This window comes from Mytilus trossulus, chromosome 4 (genome assembly GCF_036588685.1).
Source record: "Mytilus trossulus isolate FHL-02 chromosome 4, PNRI_Mtr1.1.1.hap1, whole genome shotgun sequence".
Classification (NCBI taxonomy): Eukaryota; Metazoa; Mollusca; class Bivalvia; order Mytilida; family Mytilidae; genus Mytilus; species Mytilus trossulus.
In genome coordinates this window covers 62,791,397-62,811,808 of record NC_086376.1, presented here as the reverse complement: position 1 = coordinate 62,811,808, position 20,412 = coordinate 62,791,397, and the positions used below count along the sequence as shown (strand labels likewise).

The following is a 20,412-nucleotide window of genomic DNA, read 5'->3' as shown; positions in this document are numbered from 1 at the left end:
TTCAGTTTGTTCGTTTTTTAACGGGCTCGGACATTTGCCAAACAGAATAAAATCATTACAGCTGATTTCTTATACCTGCAAAGTAAAACTTTGGTTGGCTTGCTTGCTTTGATTGTATAGTTGTTTATACAAGCTTTGAAAATAAGATCGACATCTTTAAACAATATACATGTATAGACATAGTTTAACTTGTATATTTTATATTTTGTACAATATACAAACAAAGCAAGCAAGCTAACCAAAGTTTTGTCCTACATGCATTAGGAAATAAGCTGTAATGATGTTATCCATGTGTATGTGCGACAAGGTGGAAAATTTGATATGTTTTGTGAAAATTGCAGCGTTGGCTCAATAATAAAATAAAAGAAGATGTGGTATGATTGCCAATGAAACAGCTTTCCACAGGAGACCAACATGACACAGAAACTAACATTTATAGATCACCATACGGCCTTCAACAATGAGCAAAGCCCATACCGCATAGTCAGCTATAAAAGGCCCCGATATAACAATGTAAATCAATTCAAACGAGAAAACTAACGGCCTTAATTATATATAAAAAATTAACAAAAAACAAATATGTAACACATAAACAAACGACAACCACTGAAATACAGGCTCATATACAATTTATTTTTTTATGGGATAGTTTTTTTCTCCTTTTATATATTTAATTGGGCCGTTTTGGTTTGTTTTTTTTGTAAATTGTTTTACACAAGTAATTTTTGGGTCATTTATGGCTTACTTTTCAGCATTGAACCTATGACTGCTTACTTTACTAGATTATTTTTTTGTTGGAAAGATGTCTCATTTGGCACTCATACCTCATCTTCTTATTTCTATATACAAAGCACGTTTTAGAAGGAAAAAAAATAGGTAATATGGCACCCACTATGATCCAGAGACTTTTAATATTGGAGATATTTTGTGATAAAACTAGCAACAAACGGATGTTATCGATTGTTGAAACTATAAAAAAAAAAATGTATTGAGCTATATACCGTACCCGCTCAGTGGCGTATCCAGGGGGCGGGGGTTCCGGGTTATGGACCCCACTTTTTTTGAAGGATCAGTGCATTTGAATGGGGACATGTAGTTGGAACCCCCTCCCCTTTTGTCAAGGGTTAGGACCCGCTTTTTTGAAACGGCTGGATCCGCCCCTGCCGATTTCATAACACCTATTTTTAGCATAATGAATATTATGATGTTCTTATTTTTAGTTCAGGTCTTGATAAAAAAAAATATACATTCAGTACAAAAAGAAGTGTTTCAATAAAAGTTTTCGTGTTTTTCTAGGCAGAAATGATTTTGGAATGACATAATATCGGTTTTAAAGATCTCAAATGATTTTCTTACTGGACAGTGGTCACTTCACTGGATATTTCACTGTTTCATGTCTTGAAATTAATGTAGGTTCAATTCATAACAATGCACAAAACCGGTTCCACTACTTTTGCAAGGCGAAAAAGAAAGTCGAATCGTGAAGCCAGTAAGCAATATTTTTTTAATCTGAGCATGCAAATTGAGGATTACGTTATATATTTTACATTAAATATATTTGCAGAATAAACACATTGGTAATGAGAGTCCCAGACAATATATTAGTTGACTGTTTTCCCACTAATTCCACGTGTTTTAAGTAGTAGTTTACTCGTAGAAGCCCACAATGCATTGTAGTTCATTGAGTCGATTGGTCAGTTTTTCAAGGCCATATTGGCCTTGTGTTTTGGAAATTACTATGCAAATATATTCTGACGTCAGAAAATCTAGAGTTCTCGACCTGTGTATGCAATGAGAAATACAAAAGCATGCAAACAGAAAACTCAGTAATCACATGACCAGAGTTATTCAAATGAGTAAAGTCACATGGTACAATGAAACAGGTTTAAAGCACATGTCTAATATTTTTGTTTTGAATGGAAGGCTGTTGCAATATTCATACATACTCCATTGAGTATTTTATATTTTTAAAAAAATACAAATAACAGAGACCTAATGAGTAACTTTTTTTTATTATTGGTTCAAAATTGTGATATTCATAGTCAGAGTTCGTATATATCTTATATTAAAACACATGAAGAAAAAAAATATTTATCTTTAAAAATGAATTTTCAAGAATTATTTTCTGAAGATTTATAGAAGTCAAACGGACTATATAAATAAAATGAAAACCATACAAATAATTACAAGAGTGCACACGCTGAAATGTCTCGCCTTCTTTACTAATTATTGATATTATGTATAGATAGTCCTAAATGTAAAGCTTTATTTTCTGTCACATAAACTAAACATTAACCAAGAAAACTAAACATTGACCAATGAACCATATGAAAATGAGGTCAAGGTCAGATCGACAATGCCAGGCAGACATGTACAGCTGACAATTCTTCCATACAACAGATTTAGTTGACATATTGTTTTTAGGTTAAGAAAAAACAGACCAAAACACAAAAACTTAACACTGAGCAATGAACCGTAAAAAGGAGCAATAAAATTTGCGCAACTGACAATTAGATCATTAAATATTTCCATACACCAAGTATAGTTGACCTATTGCATATAGAAAAAGACCAAAACTCAAAAAATTAACTTTGACCACTGAACCATTAAAATGAGGTCAAGGTCAGATGACACCTGGCAGCTAAACATGTACACCTAACAATCACTCCATACACCAAATATAGTAGACCTATTGCATACAGTATAAGAAAAACAGACCAAAACACAAAAACTTAACTATAACCACGAACCATGAAAATGAGGCAAAGGTCAGATGACACCTGCCAGTTTGACATGAACACCTTACAGTCCTTCCATACACCAAATATACAAGACCTATTGCTTATAGTATCTGAGTTATGGACCTGACCACCAAAACGTAACATTGTTCACTGATCCATGAAAAGAGGTCAAGGTCAAGTGAAAACTGTCTGATGGACATGAGGACCTTGCAAGGTATGCACATACCGAATATAGTTCTTAATTTTAATGTTTAATAAGGGAGAATTTTACATTACAAAAAATCTTAACCTTTTTAAGTAGTCACTGAACCATGAAAATGATGCCAATGACATTGGACATGTGACTGGCGGAAACTTCGTAACATGAGGCATCTATATACAAAGTATGAAGCATCCAGGTCTTCCACCTTCTAAAATATAAAGCTTTTAAGAGTTGAGCTAACGGATTACTATTCCTATGTCGAGTTTTCTACAACTTAAGTCGCAGGCTCGACAAAAATCAAACGGACACACACAAAAAGAAAAGAAGACAATTAATACCTTCTATGTTCCTTATACTGGTATACTATATCTGCCATCAATTGGATACAAATAAATATTACTTTGGTCCTATTTGACACCTAGGGTTTGAAAGTCAAGCTAATTACAAATCTATTCTTACAAAAGACCAACTTGATACAGACTTAAGCTTACTGTATCTAGAAATGGTGTTAAATTTCTGTAATTAATCATAGGCTGATCTCCTCACAAGGAGTGTTTGTAAGTTTTACGAGAGTGTTCTAGCGCACAGTGACCTATAGTTGCCATTTTCTACGTCATTATGTTGTCTTGATGGCTATTATACCATATCTTCATCTTAATAAGACCGACGAGTCATATGTTGTATCGGAAAGAAACAAAATTATTACATTTCATAATTTGTACAATGCTATAATACAAGTTATAACATTACAAAAGTATCTCGTACACGTTATAACATGTACACATTATTGCTTAAAAATGGTTTTAACCTGTACAAAATATGAAAATAATAATAAAGAAGACTATGCATGCATGATTCAAGTTTATTGAATAATAAAGAACGATAATCAAAAGCAAAATAGTGTGCTTTATTTATTAATTTTTTATGCATAAAATACTACATTTTAGAAACATTTGTTTTTGCTTTTGCTTCAAGACAAAGACATGCGACATCACAAGTAGCATAAAACTGAAACCACACACACACACAATAATAAATACTACTTGTCTGCTAACCCGAATAATCCAGTCGTTATATTCCGACTCACTATCGATCGCTACTACGAGAGGACACTGACCGATAGAGGGCGCTGAATTATTCGAGTTACTTGTCTGCATGCACCGACTCTGACTCTGTTAGTTACTCTCGCAAACTAAAGACGACCGTCTCTGGTTAGCTCGATGTATACTTTAATCAGTTCAGCATGAAGTGGGAACTGCTCAATGTATAATACTAAATCCAATCTGTAATATGGAAATAAGAAAACAAACCAAAAATTACTTGAATAGATATGACTAATATTTCTCAAAATGAGTGACAAATTCAATAAACGAATTACAGAAAAAAATTTAGCACATAGATACTAATTAACAATAGAACTGTATAATCTGAATAATGCAATTAAACATGCTTATACGAATAATAGATGAATTGAAGCAGAGACATATAATACAATTTGTATTATATGTCTCTGATTGAAGTAAAATGTCGCTAATTGAAAAACTAATTGAAACATGGAATTAGATAAGCTTTAATCTTCTAAACTTGACATAAAACCTTTCACAATAAAACAATAACAAAATATGTAAGTGAAATATTGCAAATATAAGAAAAACACAAATTTTACGAAATTATAATATAAATGTCAAAAAATTATCGAAATCAAATATCGTCTATTTATCCACTGTGGCACCTGTGTCAATCATATGAATAATATCAAAATTGATTCTCATTCTTCTTTTTCTTTTGCTCGAATAGTTACTTTTATAATTTTGTCATATCAATCCATATTATGTGAAACGACTTGTTTGTATATAATTGATCATAAGGAATTCCCTTTTTATATATATATTTGGAGTAAAGTATCTAAACATAGAAATCTCAAAAGTTACGTGGTCTTGTATAAAGCCATTTTGAATATGTGGAGTATATATTTATGTTTGGGAACATCTTTTAGTCGAACACTATGCATGGTAACCTGCATATTACAACAATATATCCGATGATGTATAAAACCTGAGTTGCAAACCATCGGGAGTGCATGGTATTAAATGGCAGAACGCGTTATCCGCAAGTAATCCTTTGTTGTAACCACTGGTTTAACATTTTCTTTAAATATGGAAATAAACTTGACATGTGACAGTTTGCACATATGCCTTTCGCTTGATATTTTCTGAGATTACTGATTCATTTATTCAGCATATTCAATATATTTGGATCATGATTTCCAATTAAACACATTACGAGTCCAACATAGAAAATTAGCCAGACTCTTCGTGTAATACTATCGACCAAACACGTTAAGAAAAACATAATTAATATAGTTCGCAGGGGTACCATATTGGCGCATATAGGTCCTCAATTCAAAAATTCAACATATACACAACCTGATTGTGATTAGGCCATTACATAAAAAAAACCACCAAAAAACAAACCTTTATTTTTGGAAGAAATAGCAACTATTCAAAAATTGGCAAATTATGACGGTGCATATGTAACACAATGATTATGACTAAAATGTGTCGAAACATATCAAATCAATTAAAGATCCAGCCATTTTCACAAGGGGGGTCCGAACCCATGATAAAGGGGTGGGGGTTGCAACTACAATTAAATGCATTGATTGTCCTGAAAAAAGGGGGGTTTCAAACCCTCTGAACCCTCTCCCTGGATCAGCCACTGCAAATATTTTACCAAGAAAGACATAAAAATTGTGAATTATCATTGCAAATCGATTGTAATTTACAGATTTCAGCGATATTGTTATTAATACACATTAATTTTCTTCCATTGATAAGTTTGCGATCGATATTCACGATGGTGTCAGTTTGCGTTAATTTGCTCTCATTCATAGGATATTTTAAGCTCGAATCAATACAGTTCTATCCAATATTAACTGGCTGTTGATTTATATATAACACGGGACGATATAACTGTCTTGTAAATTAATAAGTTTTCTCTTACATGTAAATGTCATTTTACATAGCCTGTAGTGCTTTATATTGGTCAGATGTCATCAAAAACACATCAATTGTCATGTATAAAATACAAGTACAATAACGTGCACATGCAAATGTGCAAGTGTTAACTGTGTACGAATTGATGCGCATAGTTAAAAAATACAGCGATCATTTCACACCCGAAAAAAAACTGGATTAGGGTTACCGCCCCTGATTTGTGGATTACCCGTGTGTTATGTAGGAGAGATAAAGTAAACTAAGCGGCCGGTCGATATCAAATATAAACAGAGTGAGGAAGAACAGTTTGACGTCACTAAGTAAATGTAGCTTTCTTATCACTCAATAATACGAAGATGTTTTACCAATATCATGTTTTTGTAACATTTGGAATCTTGGCTTTATCTCTGGTTTCAGGTAAGCTATATTTATACATCAAATGGCTATATAGATTTATGAATTACAGGTAGATAATACTTCTTTTTATATATTAAAGGGTCAAAGCTTTCAATATCTGATAAATGACCTTGAATAATAAGTTAAATATATACATTCAATAATCATTATAAAATTATAAAATGGTAGCACTGATTTGAATATTAAACATATGCAAGGCGAATGATTGATTTGTATGTACTACGTTATGAAGAACAGTTTAAAATACTTAAGAAATTCCATATTTGGGTTTCCCCTTTAGAAAACTTATCAACCGATACATGTATTGTATACAGCCCATAACAAGATCATATTTCGTCATTTAAATTTTTCTCTTTAGGCAACCTGTTGTACGGATATATAATATTTTATAGAGAAAATCTTCTCGTTAAATCTATATAAATTCATGTTTGTACGTATACAATAGACCCTCATAACAAGTCAAATAAGAAAATTTCAAAAGGATTTAGCGTTCATTTTACCGTTGTAAAAATGTAAATTCACAAAACATCGACAATCGACTGATTATTTTTTTCGGATTATGTTTTTACCGATTCAGATTCAATAGCTTATTAAAGTCTCACCACATACAACATGATACCGTTGATGAAAAATGCGGCTTGTATTTTCACCGGCACATAGTATACATAATACATTTATTTGTATTGATCAATTTACATTCCACACACGTACATACGTAGTCATTAATTAATCTCTTAATTACACATCATATAATATTCTGTCTGACATCACTCGTCAGGTTTGTTAGAAAAAGTAGTATCAATCCACACGCTACAATAAGCCAATGACGAGACAGGGGAAAATATTCAGATCAGAATCAAACGTTAAATAACGTGATTAACGGCATCAGTCAGCCTAAAACTTGTCTTTAACTTTCTATTTTTGGAAATCTGAAAAAAAGATCAGCTATCGAAACATCTGGTGAAGCAATGACTGTTGCCTCCTTCTAATTTTACCAATTGGTAACCTTAGGCGAAAATACTGAGGTTCAGTATTTACATGATAAAAATAAGTTGGGAGCTCGAGTTTATGTCATGTCGCTTGAGAAAATTAGACGGATCCACTTTGAATTAGTGCTGAGACTACTATTAGTATTAGAAACTCTAGACGCTATTGCACATAAGCAAATAAATAATACGAAAACTATATCAGATGGACCACAACGTTACATGAATGACAAAAGAATACACCCAACATAGCTAAACGGCAGCCTGGCGGAAGATATCACAGGGAGATTCAAACTCTAGAAAAGAAAAGAAAACTGACAACGCCATGTCAAAAACTAAAACGATAAGATAAAAACTTAATTTACAGTCTACAAAAGCAACATAGGAAATTAAAGATCGAACAACACAAACCCGACCTACAAGAGATAATGATGACATGCATACACAAGTTATCATCTCAAAATATGATAAAGCAAAAATGTCGTACACCTTATACAGTCATCCGTCTACAATATTTATAGCTGATAAACCAACATATATTTTAAATTTATAGTTAATTACCTTGTTTTAGCTGTATTTTACACAAACCAACTGATAATAAACGACTTTGCTTTATCACCAGACATTTGTATCTTTATTTAAGTTTACCTTTTTGTTGACATATGTTCATGCCCTTATTAGAACCAGTACCATGTCAATTTGAAAAAAAAATCTTCTTTTTCGTCTTTGGCTCGTTTGCGTCTTCCCTATTGCTAGACAACAGACAATTCGCGGCACCATAAAACCTGTCGAATTTTTACACGACAATCCTGAATGCAATAAGATAATCTAACAAAATGACTAAAACATCCCTGACTATGAATTTGTTATCCTCATAAGGGAGAACGAGTGACGATAGATCTGAATTAACCAGACTGATGATATAAAGACATGATTTTGAGAAACGGGCAATTCTGACAACGATTTAAGATGGACAGCTGATCACCAACCACGTAAAATCCAATTTCATTCTTTATATACCCGTCCAAATAAAAACAATAGTAGTATACCGCTGTTCAATAGTCATAAATCGATTAAACGAAAATAACTCCGGGTCGTCCCAAACTAAAACCGAGGGAAAGACATCAACTATAAGGAAATAACTGGACAACAGAAATACTGAACTGCTAAAAAAAACCCACAACACATATAACAACGGACTATTTGATAACAACTGCCACCGTGATTCCTGACTTGACCATGGCTATATTGTTAATGTTAATTGATATCTGGTCATTTAATGGATTGTTCCTTTGGTATCATGTTCATTGATATCTTATTCATTGATGTATTGTTCGTTGATATCTTGTGTTCATTGATGCCTTGTACATTGATTTCTTGTTCATTGGTGCATTGTTCATTGGTATTCTTTTCATTGATATCTTTTTCATTGATTTATTGCATGACTTTTTTCATTTATATCTTTTTAACTAATATCTTGCTGATTAATATCTTGTGCATTTGATATTTTGTTCATTGATATCTTGTTCGTGGATATCAAGTTCATTGATATCTTGTGTATTTGTAACTTGTGTATTGCTACCTCGTATCTTGCGTATTGGTATTTTTTTCATGAATATCTTGTTCTTTGATATCTTTTCATTGACATATTGTTCATTTGATTTATAAATTGTTCGTATATTTTTCATTGATATATCATTTATTGGTATCTTGTTCATAGCTACAAAATTGTTTATTGTTGTCTTTTCAGGAGTTGAAATTGAAGGTATAAAGGGAAAGCGGACGTTTTTAGAAGGTGCAGGCATCAATTTAACATGTAGTCATTCCACGAGCACAGATATGAGTAACAAGCTGATGTTCTCTATTCCAAGTGTAACTGGCACAAATTATACCAAAACCAGAAGTTTTGATAGCAATACTAAATTAAGTACACTAGTTATAAGTAAAGATAAAGTTATGGAAGGGGACACCGGAACATACACCTGTAAATTTGATGGGTCATCTGATGAACGATCCGTATCCATAGAAGTGTTCAAAGGTAAGCTTATAAGCTGTAAAGAGTTATTTTCTCCTTTAAAGAAGTATCGAAAATGAATTATGTATTATTGTTGTTGTTGTATTTATCTCTATTAAGATCAAATTGAAATCTAAACCTTTGTGTATTTTAAATGTTATGTCACCATTATTGTTGAAATGTTGAGGGGTAAACATATGAACCAGAAGAACATATTTATATGCATGATCAGGTATAGTTACCTGCCAATTGTTTGTTACAGATTACATATTTGATATGCCTTGATGTTTATTAATAGCGACAATTGCATTCATCTCACATATGATAATACGCTTGTAGAATTGAGACGAACGCATAACACACCACTTGTGTTTTTATGTATAATACTAGCTATTTCTCATTTAGAATATTTAAAAGTGTTTTTATGTATAATAATACCAGCTATTTCTTATTTAGAATATTTAAAAATCTCGAAATGGACATAAACCACTTAGGGGTCTAGTATATAGAAAACAATACATAGGAGAATCCGTATCACATGCCGTATCATCCGAGATACGAATTTCAGCCCGAGGGATGATATTGGTCGATGTTCAGTAACTGCGAGTACTCTCAATTCGTACGACAGGGTCAATTTCCATCTCTATTTAGCAACATTTCGTTGCATCGTCTGTTTATTGAGAATATATCTCACAGTTGAAACAACATTAAAAAGTTCACTTTTACAATTACTATTTCCTTGATAGAGGATAGTATTGCTACTTTCTAGAAAGCTATTGAAACAATAATTCATAAGATATAATGTTGTAAAGTTATCCGATCGTAAGATTACGGACGCCATTATGTACACGTAGGTTAGCCGTTGTGAAGTATCTGTGTCACAGCTGACCACGTCCAAGAATATGTTCTACTAGAACACACCCGTGATATTGTGGGTCTGTGATTGAATGAAAGAATATAAATATGCATAAGCCTTATTTTAGTATTGGTATTGTCATCTGATAAAGTCATGCCGATTATAAGATGCACAGTTTTCTATGCTTTCAACATCTTTCTGTTTGAACCCGTCAAATGGAACTTATCAATTATTGGTATTATTAATTTTATTTGGAAAACAAAAGTCCCTGGAAAGGAGTATTTTTTAATCAACAGCATTGTCCTTTATGAGTTATGAATAAAGTTGAATTCTTTGATTCGCTGTTTAACGTCATACCAGCTGACAAATTGAAAACTGTACCTATACGCCTTATTTTTAGTCCAGTTTTTTAGTATTCGTATTGTTAACCTCTTAGAAAGTCTTACTGATTAAAATAGTACAATAGGTAACAATTTGACAATTTAGTAGTGTCAACCCTGTGATTATGACCCGTGTATATAGCATATTAATCCTGAATACACCGTTTGGTGGTGCGCCTGTCAGATGCGGAACGTACAGATAAGGTAATAGGTAACAGGTGAATATACTATTGGTATCGGTATCGGACTCGACCCGGAACTTCTTAATTATTGGCAATATTAATTACGTGAAAAACAAAAGGACCTGGAGTGATGTAATTTTTAATCTACACCTTTGTACTATATTAGTTGAATTCTTTGAATCGTCGATTTGACGTGATGACGGCTGACAAATTGGACCTCGTCTTTTAAGTATTAAGATACAACAAATGGAAGTTTTTAACGACCTTGACTGGCTATGCAGCCTTTGTACGGTCGTTATGTTCTATAATTGTCCTCGTTATCCATTTATAAGGTATCACCTGATGAGAATCAACTCCGATTTGTATACGCACAATGGATTATGGATAACGCGACGGTTGCCATGCACTTGTGGAGCAGGATATGTAGCCCTTCTAAATAAAATCATCCATAATTAAGTTTTGGGGGTTCGTGCTGGCGACTGAGTCGTCGCGTTTGAACTTGTTAATGTATAAAATAAACCTACACCGTTTAACAACAATGTTTCGTTTTAATATCATTCCAGATACGAAAGAAAAAGATCAAAAGAATTTCAAGACGACTTCTAGTGTTTACACAGAAGGTGAAAAACTTGAACTGTTATGTCCAATATTAAGTGCATTGATGGCTAACGTCACGTGGTCAAGAGACGTAACTCCTGAATTGGAAAAGCTTGAACGAGCAAGTTATTCTGTGGATGGTACAACAACAACAAATGGAAAATTGACAATAACAGATCTTACACCAGAAGATAGAGGACATTATATGTGTACAGCTAAATGGTACTCAGGAGAAGCTACATTCAAACACTTAGTTCGTGTAAAAAGTAAGTCAATAGATACATGAAGATGTGGTATGAATGCCAATTATGACAACTCCGGCTCCATCCAAGTCACAATTTGTAAAAGTAAACCATTATAGGTCAAAGTGTGGTCTTTAAAACGCAGCTTTGGATCACAATGAACAGCCAGCTATTTAAAGCGCCCCAAAAATGACATGTAAAACCATTCAAACTAGAAACCCAACTGTATAGGAAAATATAAGAAACCAGAAACACATAGCTGTGAACCAAATGAAAAAACGCTAACCACTGAACATCAGGTTCCGGACAAATGATAAACAAATGCAGCGGGTTTAAACAAGTTTGTTTTATTGTATTCTTTTTTGTTAATTTTTATACAACCATAAAAAAATTTGCGGTTGTAAATAAAAAACTATATTGGTATCACGTCGTCGTCGTCCGAAGACGGGTGGTTTCCGGATAATAACTTTAGTATAAGTAAACAGAAATCAATAAAGTTAATACTTAGTGAATTTAAATAAGTATTTATAGGTGCCAACTTAATTAGACATTGGAATTGAGATTATTTTTGGATTAAGGAATTGGGGGAGGTGAAAAAAATGGGGAGGGGTGGGAGTAAAATATTTCTCATTTCAGATTTGGAAATTAAAAAAGAATTTTTCTTCAAATATTTTTTTTTATGGATTTATATTTAACAGCATAGTGTATTCTCAAATGCAAGATTTTTTTTTTAAATTCATTAGATCTTGTGTCCATACTTGCCCCAACTATTCAGGGTTCGACCTCTGCGGTCGTATAAAACTGCGCCCTGCAGAGCATCTGGTTATCATAAGCTATGGAATTTTTTTCGAGTAAACGGCACACATGTGAAGTTCCGATCGTTTTCTGGAAATTGGATTTATTTTTCCCTTTTAGTTGTAGATAATTTTCGAGTATTTGAAACCAGGATTTTAAATTTACAGCAACGTTGTTTGATTGGATGATACGAGGAAAAAAATCTCAATAAAAGTAAAAAAAAATTAAAAAAAATATAAAACAATATTAACCCAAATTTTTGACCTGTTTTACAAAATTTAAACTTGGGCATTACCATGTGAAGAGACTATCATGTTGTGAAGCATATGATTTCCTTCAATTTGTATATATATACGTTTTATGCCTTTCAAATAAAACAAAGTCAGTAAATAATCATAACAGTGTGGTACTGATAAACGACTATGTCATTGCGAAGTCCACGTGTATGAATTGAAAGATAATTGGGACGGTAAAACTTATTGATTGATGGATTGTTGGTGGCTTAACGTCCAGTGACAAATATTTCATTCATGTTCAGGACGATAAAGTTAACGTTAATAAAAATAAATAAATTAAAAGATGATTGTTTACAATATTTCATGTTATTTGTTTTATTTCCAGGTAAACTTGCACCTTTATGGCCAGCCATCGGTATAATAGTGGAAGTTTTAGCTTTATTTTTGATTATCATTCTTTGTGGCAGGAAGAAAAAGGACTCAACACCATTGTAAGTTATTCATAAGTAGCCTTCCACATGTAAATCATGCTATTTATGGTTAAGGCTTTGGTTCAATTTTATTTTTATTTACTCTTCGTCGTCTGTTATAGTTTCACTGAAGAGACATTAATTGCCGAAGTACGCATCGGGTGTAGAAAAAATGGTACCGATTACGTAATTATAAAAACGCGATTCTCTCGTACAAGTTTGATTGCTGACTGTCTGCATCAAACGTGTTTCTTGAAAACTATCCTTGGCTGACATCCGTCGGCCTATTGTGTGGACTACTATAATAGTGTGACTTTGGTTGTCAGAGTAAAGTCCGTATACAAAACATGGAATTATCCGACTCGGACTTGAATGGGGTAACAAGTTTCTGTCTTAAAATTTCAAAAGATTTATTGTTAAGAAGATAAACACCTTTTTGAGATAAGATGCATAAACCGTCATGTGCTCCATATGATTCGTTTTCCTTATAGTTCGAAATCAGACAAAATTGAAATAATGTTTCATAAAATATATGAGAACTAACCTGCATCTTGCCTTTTGAAATCGTTTACCAGTGCTCTTCAACTTTGTACTTATTTGTCCTTTTGAACATTTTTTATTCGAGCGTCACTGATGAGTCTTTTGTAGACGAACGCGCGTCTGGCGTAAAAATAAAATTTCAGTCAATCCTATTATCTATGATGAGTTTATTTATTCTCTCTCTTTTTTTCAGAGCTCCACCCCCATCTACCTCTGAGAGTAACGAGAAAGGAGGAAATCGAAGAAAATACGTCACAACATCAACGTGAATTAATTTATGTTTTAAATGACAAAATATTGGGAGGGTTTTTAAAGAACAAGGGGGATACAGCTTTTTACTTTTATAATTTGGTTACAAAGCTATCATTAAAGAAACTGTACTATCATTATATACTTCAATACTGTTATTTATTACAAAGCAATAATTATAGAGCCACTGAGATTTTCTTTAACGTTTGAGTTTAATATGCATATAATGTGAACGAGATTTTCTTAAAATGGTATGAGTTTATTATGCATGTAATGTGAACGAGATTTTCTCTAAATAGTATGAATTTAACATATATATCTTATCTTATTTTATATACTTGTAATATGGACGGAATCATTTGAACTGTGTACATATGAGAAACAAGCTTTGGGTAAGCGAGATTACACTGTTGATAAATACACCCACGAGAATGGTGTCTGGTGTATACCGTTTATCCACTCATATTCCCCCTTTTGTTCCTTTAAAGACATAATTGAGATACTAAAACGGATATGAATGTTACAAAATAAATTTCTCCAGATAATTAAGAGCAGTACACTTTCATGCAGCATGTAAATATTTCCACAGAACGAAACAGTAAACACTTCATATTGTGAAATAAGTAACTCGTAACACTAAATGTAGCTCTGATAATATCTCAGGGTTTCTATTGGATGTGTTTTTCATTTGAACAGCTATGTTGTTACAAAGGAAATTCTAGCAGAAAGATCAACATTATTGGATTTTTTATTGAATTACATTCTTTTACTTTACAATTTGCCCGTGTGAATATTGCTTCTATTCCAATACACATAATGCATATTGATTGGGAAAAGAGTTAACTATCAGTGGACTGGAAAACAGTTATTTTACATTTGCCTGTACAAATTGATTTACACTCTGTTGTTTATATATAATTATGTGTGTTTGTAGTGGAAAAAAATGCAGATCACATAGTTTGTGATTCGGCTAATTGAGAGTGAAATGATTATTTTATTTCTTGTACCATGCTTGCTGTTGTAACTGCTAATTTTCATCTTTGGTAGAAGTTTCTGTGTTTGTAATTCAAGAAAATTAATGCGTACACTGCATCTCAAAGAACTCTTTTATATCAAGAGAACATTTTCATCGTTGTAAAAATTGAATAAAATATTGGATTTTCTAACTGAATATTCAAAAAATATACGAAATAGTATCCAAATTTGTAGAAAATAATTGGTTTCTACCACAGAATTCTAAGTTGTACTACATTCTACTGTACTATAACAGCATGTGATGTATATAAGTTATTAGAAATGGCATTTCTTATTTAAATTATTGAATATCCTCTTGATATTTAGAATTACTTTTTTGAAGGAAAATTATGCCACTGCTACTGTTGTATTAACTTAAACATCGATTGTTGACATTTAGTGACATTTTCACCGTTGTGTTTACTTGTTTTATATTCCATAAAGAGAACAAACGTATAGTGTATGTAAACACGAATGCTTGATATAAACAAACATATAGATGTAGACGTAAGCTAAAAAATCAACATAACACACATGTTTACAATGTAAGATTTGTTTTCATAATGGGGATCGAGTCGGATATGTTCAACATAATTTAGACCTAAATGTGAAAACGTTATATGTAATGTGAATTTTATACTAGAGTTATCGTTCCTATTGTGGAATTTCTACCTGTTACTAAAGTATTTTGTTTATGTCTCTATTGTACATGCTCTGACTGTGAATGAAAGAACCTTGTAATGTTAACTGATGCAGTTGGAATATTTATTAATTCTATTTATTCATTTGCACTTCATTTTTATTTTTTAAGTATGAATTATTATGACTGAAATCCCCGGACAAGAGACTCAAATTTCTACTTGCCATGATATCAGACTTTAATAGCTTAACTGACTTACTAGTAATTAATGCATTTTTATTTGTGGCGGGAAATCTTTTTTTATATATTAGAGTTATCTCTCTTTTATCAGATAAAAATATGTTAAAACAACCTCTCGGTTTTCTAAGCGACATAAAGGGTACGGGTTGTGTTTATTTAACCTAACAATAGACAGCAAATAATAGTTAAAATATAAGATATAACAAGAAATCTATTTTATAGGAAAGTGATCTTGTAAATAAAAAAGACGGTAACATACTTGAAAACATGAATTTTGCAATCGCCCACAAGTACAGAGATGCTTCTGACACAAATGTTGACGTCCCAATTCAATTTGTGAAAACGTTAAAGGTGATGTCCTTTTATTATTAAAGGTATAAAAAAGGGAAATATTGAGGTAAATTATATAACAACTTGTTTCAAGTTTTATATGTAGAGTTTGTTGAAACATTTTACAATTGTCATTTTATTTTGTATTTCAATATCGAAGAAATGATGCAACATGTTTAAGCTTTATTGTTAGAAATTTTATTATGAATAGTTTTTTTTATCGTAAGAAATGTTTGTATATGCATTTTACCCGTTTTGATTGCAAAATAGACTAATATTGTTTTTATTTCTGAAAATAAAAAGAAATTTTATTTATTTGTGTTTTGCAATTTTTAGATGAAATATGTATAATCAAAGATATATATTTATATACTATTAAAATTAAGCATATGCCATAGAAGTAATAACAACCATACTTCGAAAGATAGACGGTCCATCGCTTCAGGAATATAAGTCACAAATACAACAAATAATATACAAATTACTATATATACATTTAACTGAGGATTGTAAACATGTTACCACTCCTTCAATATCAGGAGCTCCAGAGGTCTCCCATTACAGGATTCAGAAAGGCTAAGTTATGCAGTAGTTCATATAACTGTTTGTCTCTTTTTGGTGATCAAGCGGAAAAAACGGAGATGAAAGAGAGAAAAAACGCCATTTAAAAAATATGTAATAGAAAGTTAAGAAGATGATGAGAAGTTAAGGGCATACAATACAGTTTTGATCTCGTATTGACATTTTGCTGACAATTTGCATATAGGCTATTTTTTGCCTAATTAAATCAAGTATGCAATATATTTTGTATGAAGAATATCTTTATCTGTGCTATTCTGCTCTATTGATAACTTCCTCCTTGTGGTATTTAATTCACCGGAAAGACAACCGAAACAGTCTGAAGGAAAACAATATGTGTTTTCAAACATCCCAATGACATTTAGGAATATCACCAAAATCTAGTAACGCTAATATTTGAGACTCCTAAATTTCAATTACGCGCAATTAATCATATTTTTTTTTATCTAAATTGCGCTGTTCTGCACTATTGAAGTTAATTTTATAAAAAGAAAAAAAAAATCAGTTGGACAGCAGATGGAATAGTTCTATTCTTTTTCTTAATATTATTCTATACATAATTTTAAAGAGTACATTACCAGAAAATGGATGTATTAATGGTAATATTCTTATTTTTTTGGGGCCAACTTGGTGGATTGTAATTATTCACATTTTCAATGCTTTGTTAAAATCAGATGTGCAGTGAATCGTCTGACGGTTTGTTTTACAACGGTAAAAGCATATCATTGGATCGTGTGACGTTTCGTCTTACAAAGGTTAAAAGCGTATCTCTGAATTGTTATTTATTATCAAAAGTCATTACGTGATATTCCAGCCGATTTTTTAAATGTTATAACCCAGTGAACCTATATATTTGGAACGGCAACATTGGAATTGGTTACGATTTGGAAAACTTTAAACATTGAGGCCTTAATACGAGATTTCTCTTTCGTTAACACACACATTAGTCATGGGATGCTGTAGCCGTGCTTCCGGTTGGTCCAAGATTGGACTTCTCTGTGCCGTATGTGCATTTGGGCTCCAGGCAGCTGGCTATGTAACAAATAATTGGATGGTATACAATACAGTACTAGATCTTAACGATCTTCGTGTTGGGTTATGGTGGTTTAGCAACTGTTCGGCTGAAATAAGTTGTTTTTCAGTGCTTACACCGTCTTCCTATAAATCTTGTAAGTATGAAATTTCACCTTTTTTTTAATGATTCAAAATTAAAAGAGTATAACAAACATACTGTACTCCATGGCAAATTCAAAAAGAGCAAGTTCATAAAAACCTGACACAACCAAACGCTTTCATAAACAGTACAAGTGAAAAACAACTGCCATATTCCTGGCTTGATACAGACATTTTTTGAAGAAAATAGTCTCTTAAACCTGTAATACCTGATTTTGTAGCTAGCAGAACCTCCCAACTGTATAACAGTTGTGTATAGTTTCGTTATATTGACAATATTGAATAAGCTACCCAAATTTTGTTTAGAATTTTTAAAATTGTCTGTCAATACCTTTCACAACTTTTGTTCTTGTATATATGTAAATATATTTGAATTGTTCGTATCCAATGAAACCTTATCCATAAAAAAAATTAGCAGGTTTTTTTTTATGAATATAGTGTTTTATCTTTTGTTAAAATTGTCTCTCTTGCAACCACATCCTATCTATATATTTCTTTAAACCAATGAATACACATGAAATTGAACGAAAAAAAGTTGTAATCAATATCATAATTTTTCAGTGACTTTCACATTGACTCTGGGATTTGAAGGTGGTTGTGCTGGATTGCTTCTGGTAGCGATGATCATGTATTGGTGTTATGTCGCGGCAGATTGTAGCAGAAGGCGTGGAATGGCAGCTGCCATTATTATATTTCTTGTTTTAGCAGGTAAATCTTTCTGTTCTCCACACACCTTTATGTAATATGTATGTATTTATTGGTGAGTAAGTAGGTTAAGGCTTACGTTTGCCTGAATATTGTAAAGTTACTAGTCTGTCTATAAACATTGTTTACCTCTAGATATATATTGGTAGATTAATGTCTTTGTGTTGTTACCTCAATCCTCATTGACATATAAACCAACCGTTCCATTTTTTTCAAAAACAACAATCCTTAAAACACAACTCATACAACTAGATATGAAACAACGAACCTAAAAAAAATGAGATGGATGTGTAAGTGCGTTAGGTGATGTATTATAAACATAAACATCACAAAACGTGAGATCCTTAAATTTCATAGAAACAGTTCTACTTTAAAATAATTAAATTTTTGATATAACGCTCCTTCTGATTGGCTGACGTTATTTTGTTATCAGCCCGTAGACATAATATAGTCATGTGACCGTGACGTCATCAAAGTTTTTTTCATGGTTTTCTACGGGTTCGAATGGAATTATCTTAGAATTAAAATATAAGAAATGACTAATATTTTTTCTGTGTATTCGAGATAACACAAAAAATGTGGTGCACACTGTTAAATAACCCGCTACGCGCGTTATGTAGTGTGCACCACGTTTTCTTATGTTATTTCTTCAAAGACAGAAAAACTATTACAGTCATTCCTTAAAAAAAATTATATTAATGCATTCACTGGATAGTATTCAAACACAACTGCCCTGTAAATCAAATCAAATGTAAACAGTCAATTTTTGGTAAAGAACAAACTAACAAATGAAATCCAAGTAACAAACAATAAAATCGCCCATATTTAGAGCTATTTTCCTAATGCTAGTTTAAGGTTTGGTTTGGTTTGCTTGCTTGCTTTATTTGCATCAATGTTTGCTCATGCTTTGTAATTAAGATTGACAATAGCTCTACAGCCATGTAGAAATTGTATCTCTTACGTAAATAATTTAATCTGTTTCAGTGTGTAGTTCAGCAGCTGGATTGGTACTGTGGATCTTACAAATAGATTTTCCTTATTACGTTGCATGGTCAGCCGGACTTTCGGTTGTAGCTACTGCATTTGCACTCATAGCAATGCTTTGCTTAGTTCCAGATCTTAAGGAATATCCATACGAAAAGTTACGCAAGAGGCCGTCAAACAATAAACGTCCTCTGCCTCTTGAAAGACAGACGGTGTACACGAAACATGGTACGGACAAAAAGAAGGGGAGCTCACTTGGCACTGATTATACACAACGTAATTCATATGCAGATGTCAAAAGCAATCGGGACTTCGGATACGATTATGGTGCACGTGACTTTTATGTTTAAAATTGACGTTTTCTAGATTGACTGTATGAACATCTAAATGAAATAAAGACGTCAAGTAAACTTTCGTTACAAATATCTCAGCCATAATCCATTAGTTTCGCCTGTCACTGATTTTTTTATATTCTGTAGCGATTAATGTTAAGTTTGACACTGGTATCATTGAAGGTCACACGATGCCCCCTAGTAGATGTCAGGCTGTTTTATTTACTGTCTAAACATAGATTGTTTAAATAAAGTATACATCGACATTTTATGTGTTTATTATTATATTCTATTCCTGTAAATTTAGATTGGAAAATCAAGAGACTTTTTGAATAATTGGCCAAAATTTAGATACGTTATTTGGCTTTCTCAAATATAATAAAAAGGGGATTTTATTTTAGCTATACATGTGCAAAATTGTCAGATTGTATACGTGTTATTCATGGAAAACACAATTTTGTGTGATAAAAAGAAAACCAAACCGTAGAATGTTTAGATAAAAACTGAGAAGA

At 32.2% G+C, this 20,412-nt stretch overlaps 2 protein-coding genes across 2 annotated transcripts; both read left to right on the top strand.

Annotated features, from left to right (window-relative positions):
• The first annotated feature begins 5,904 nt into the window (after window positions 1–5,904).
• On the top strand, window positions 5,905–16,442 carry LOC134715720 (neuroplastin-like). Its single transcript, XM_063578082.1, has 5 exons — window positions 5,905–6,356; window positions 9,093–9,380; window positions 11,338–11,637; window positions 13,030–13,135; window positions 13,848–16,442. The coding sequence occupies exons 1-5, from the start codon at window positions 6,296–6,298 to the stop codon at window positions 13,921–13,923; spliced, it is 831 nt and encodes a 276-aa protein (XP_063434152.1). The 5' UTR covers window positions 5,905–6,295; the 3' UTR covers window positions 13,924–16,442.
• A 1,025-nt stretch (window positions 16,443–17,467) lies between these two features.
• Window positions 17,468–20,166, top strand: LOC134714082 (uncharacterized). The gene is made up of 3 exons (XM_063575330.1): window positions 17,468–17,875; window positions 18,441–18,587; window positions 19,569–20,166. The coding sequence occupies exons 1-3, from the start codon at window positions 17,656–17,658 to the stop codon at window positions 19,916–19,918; spliced, it is 717 nt and encodes a 238-aa protein (XP_063431400.1). The 5' UTR covers window positions 17,468–17,655; the 3' UTR covers window positions 19,919–20,166.
• Window positions 20,167–20,412: the final 246 nt, after the last annotated feature.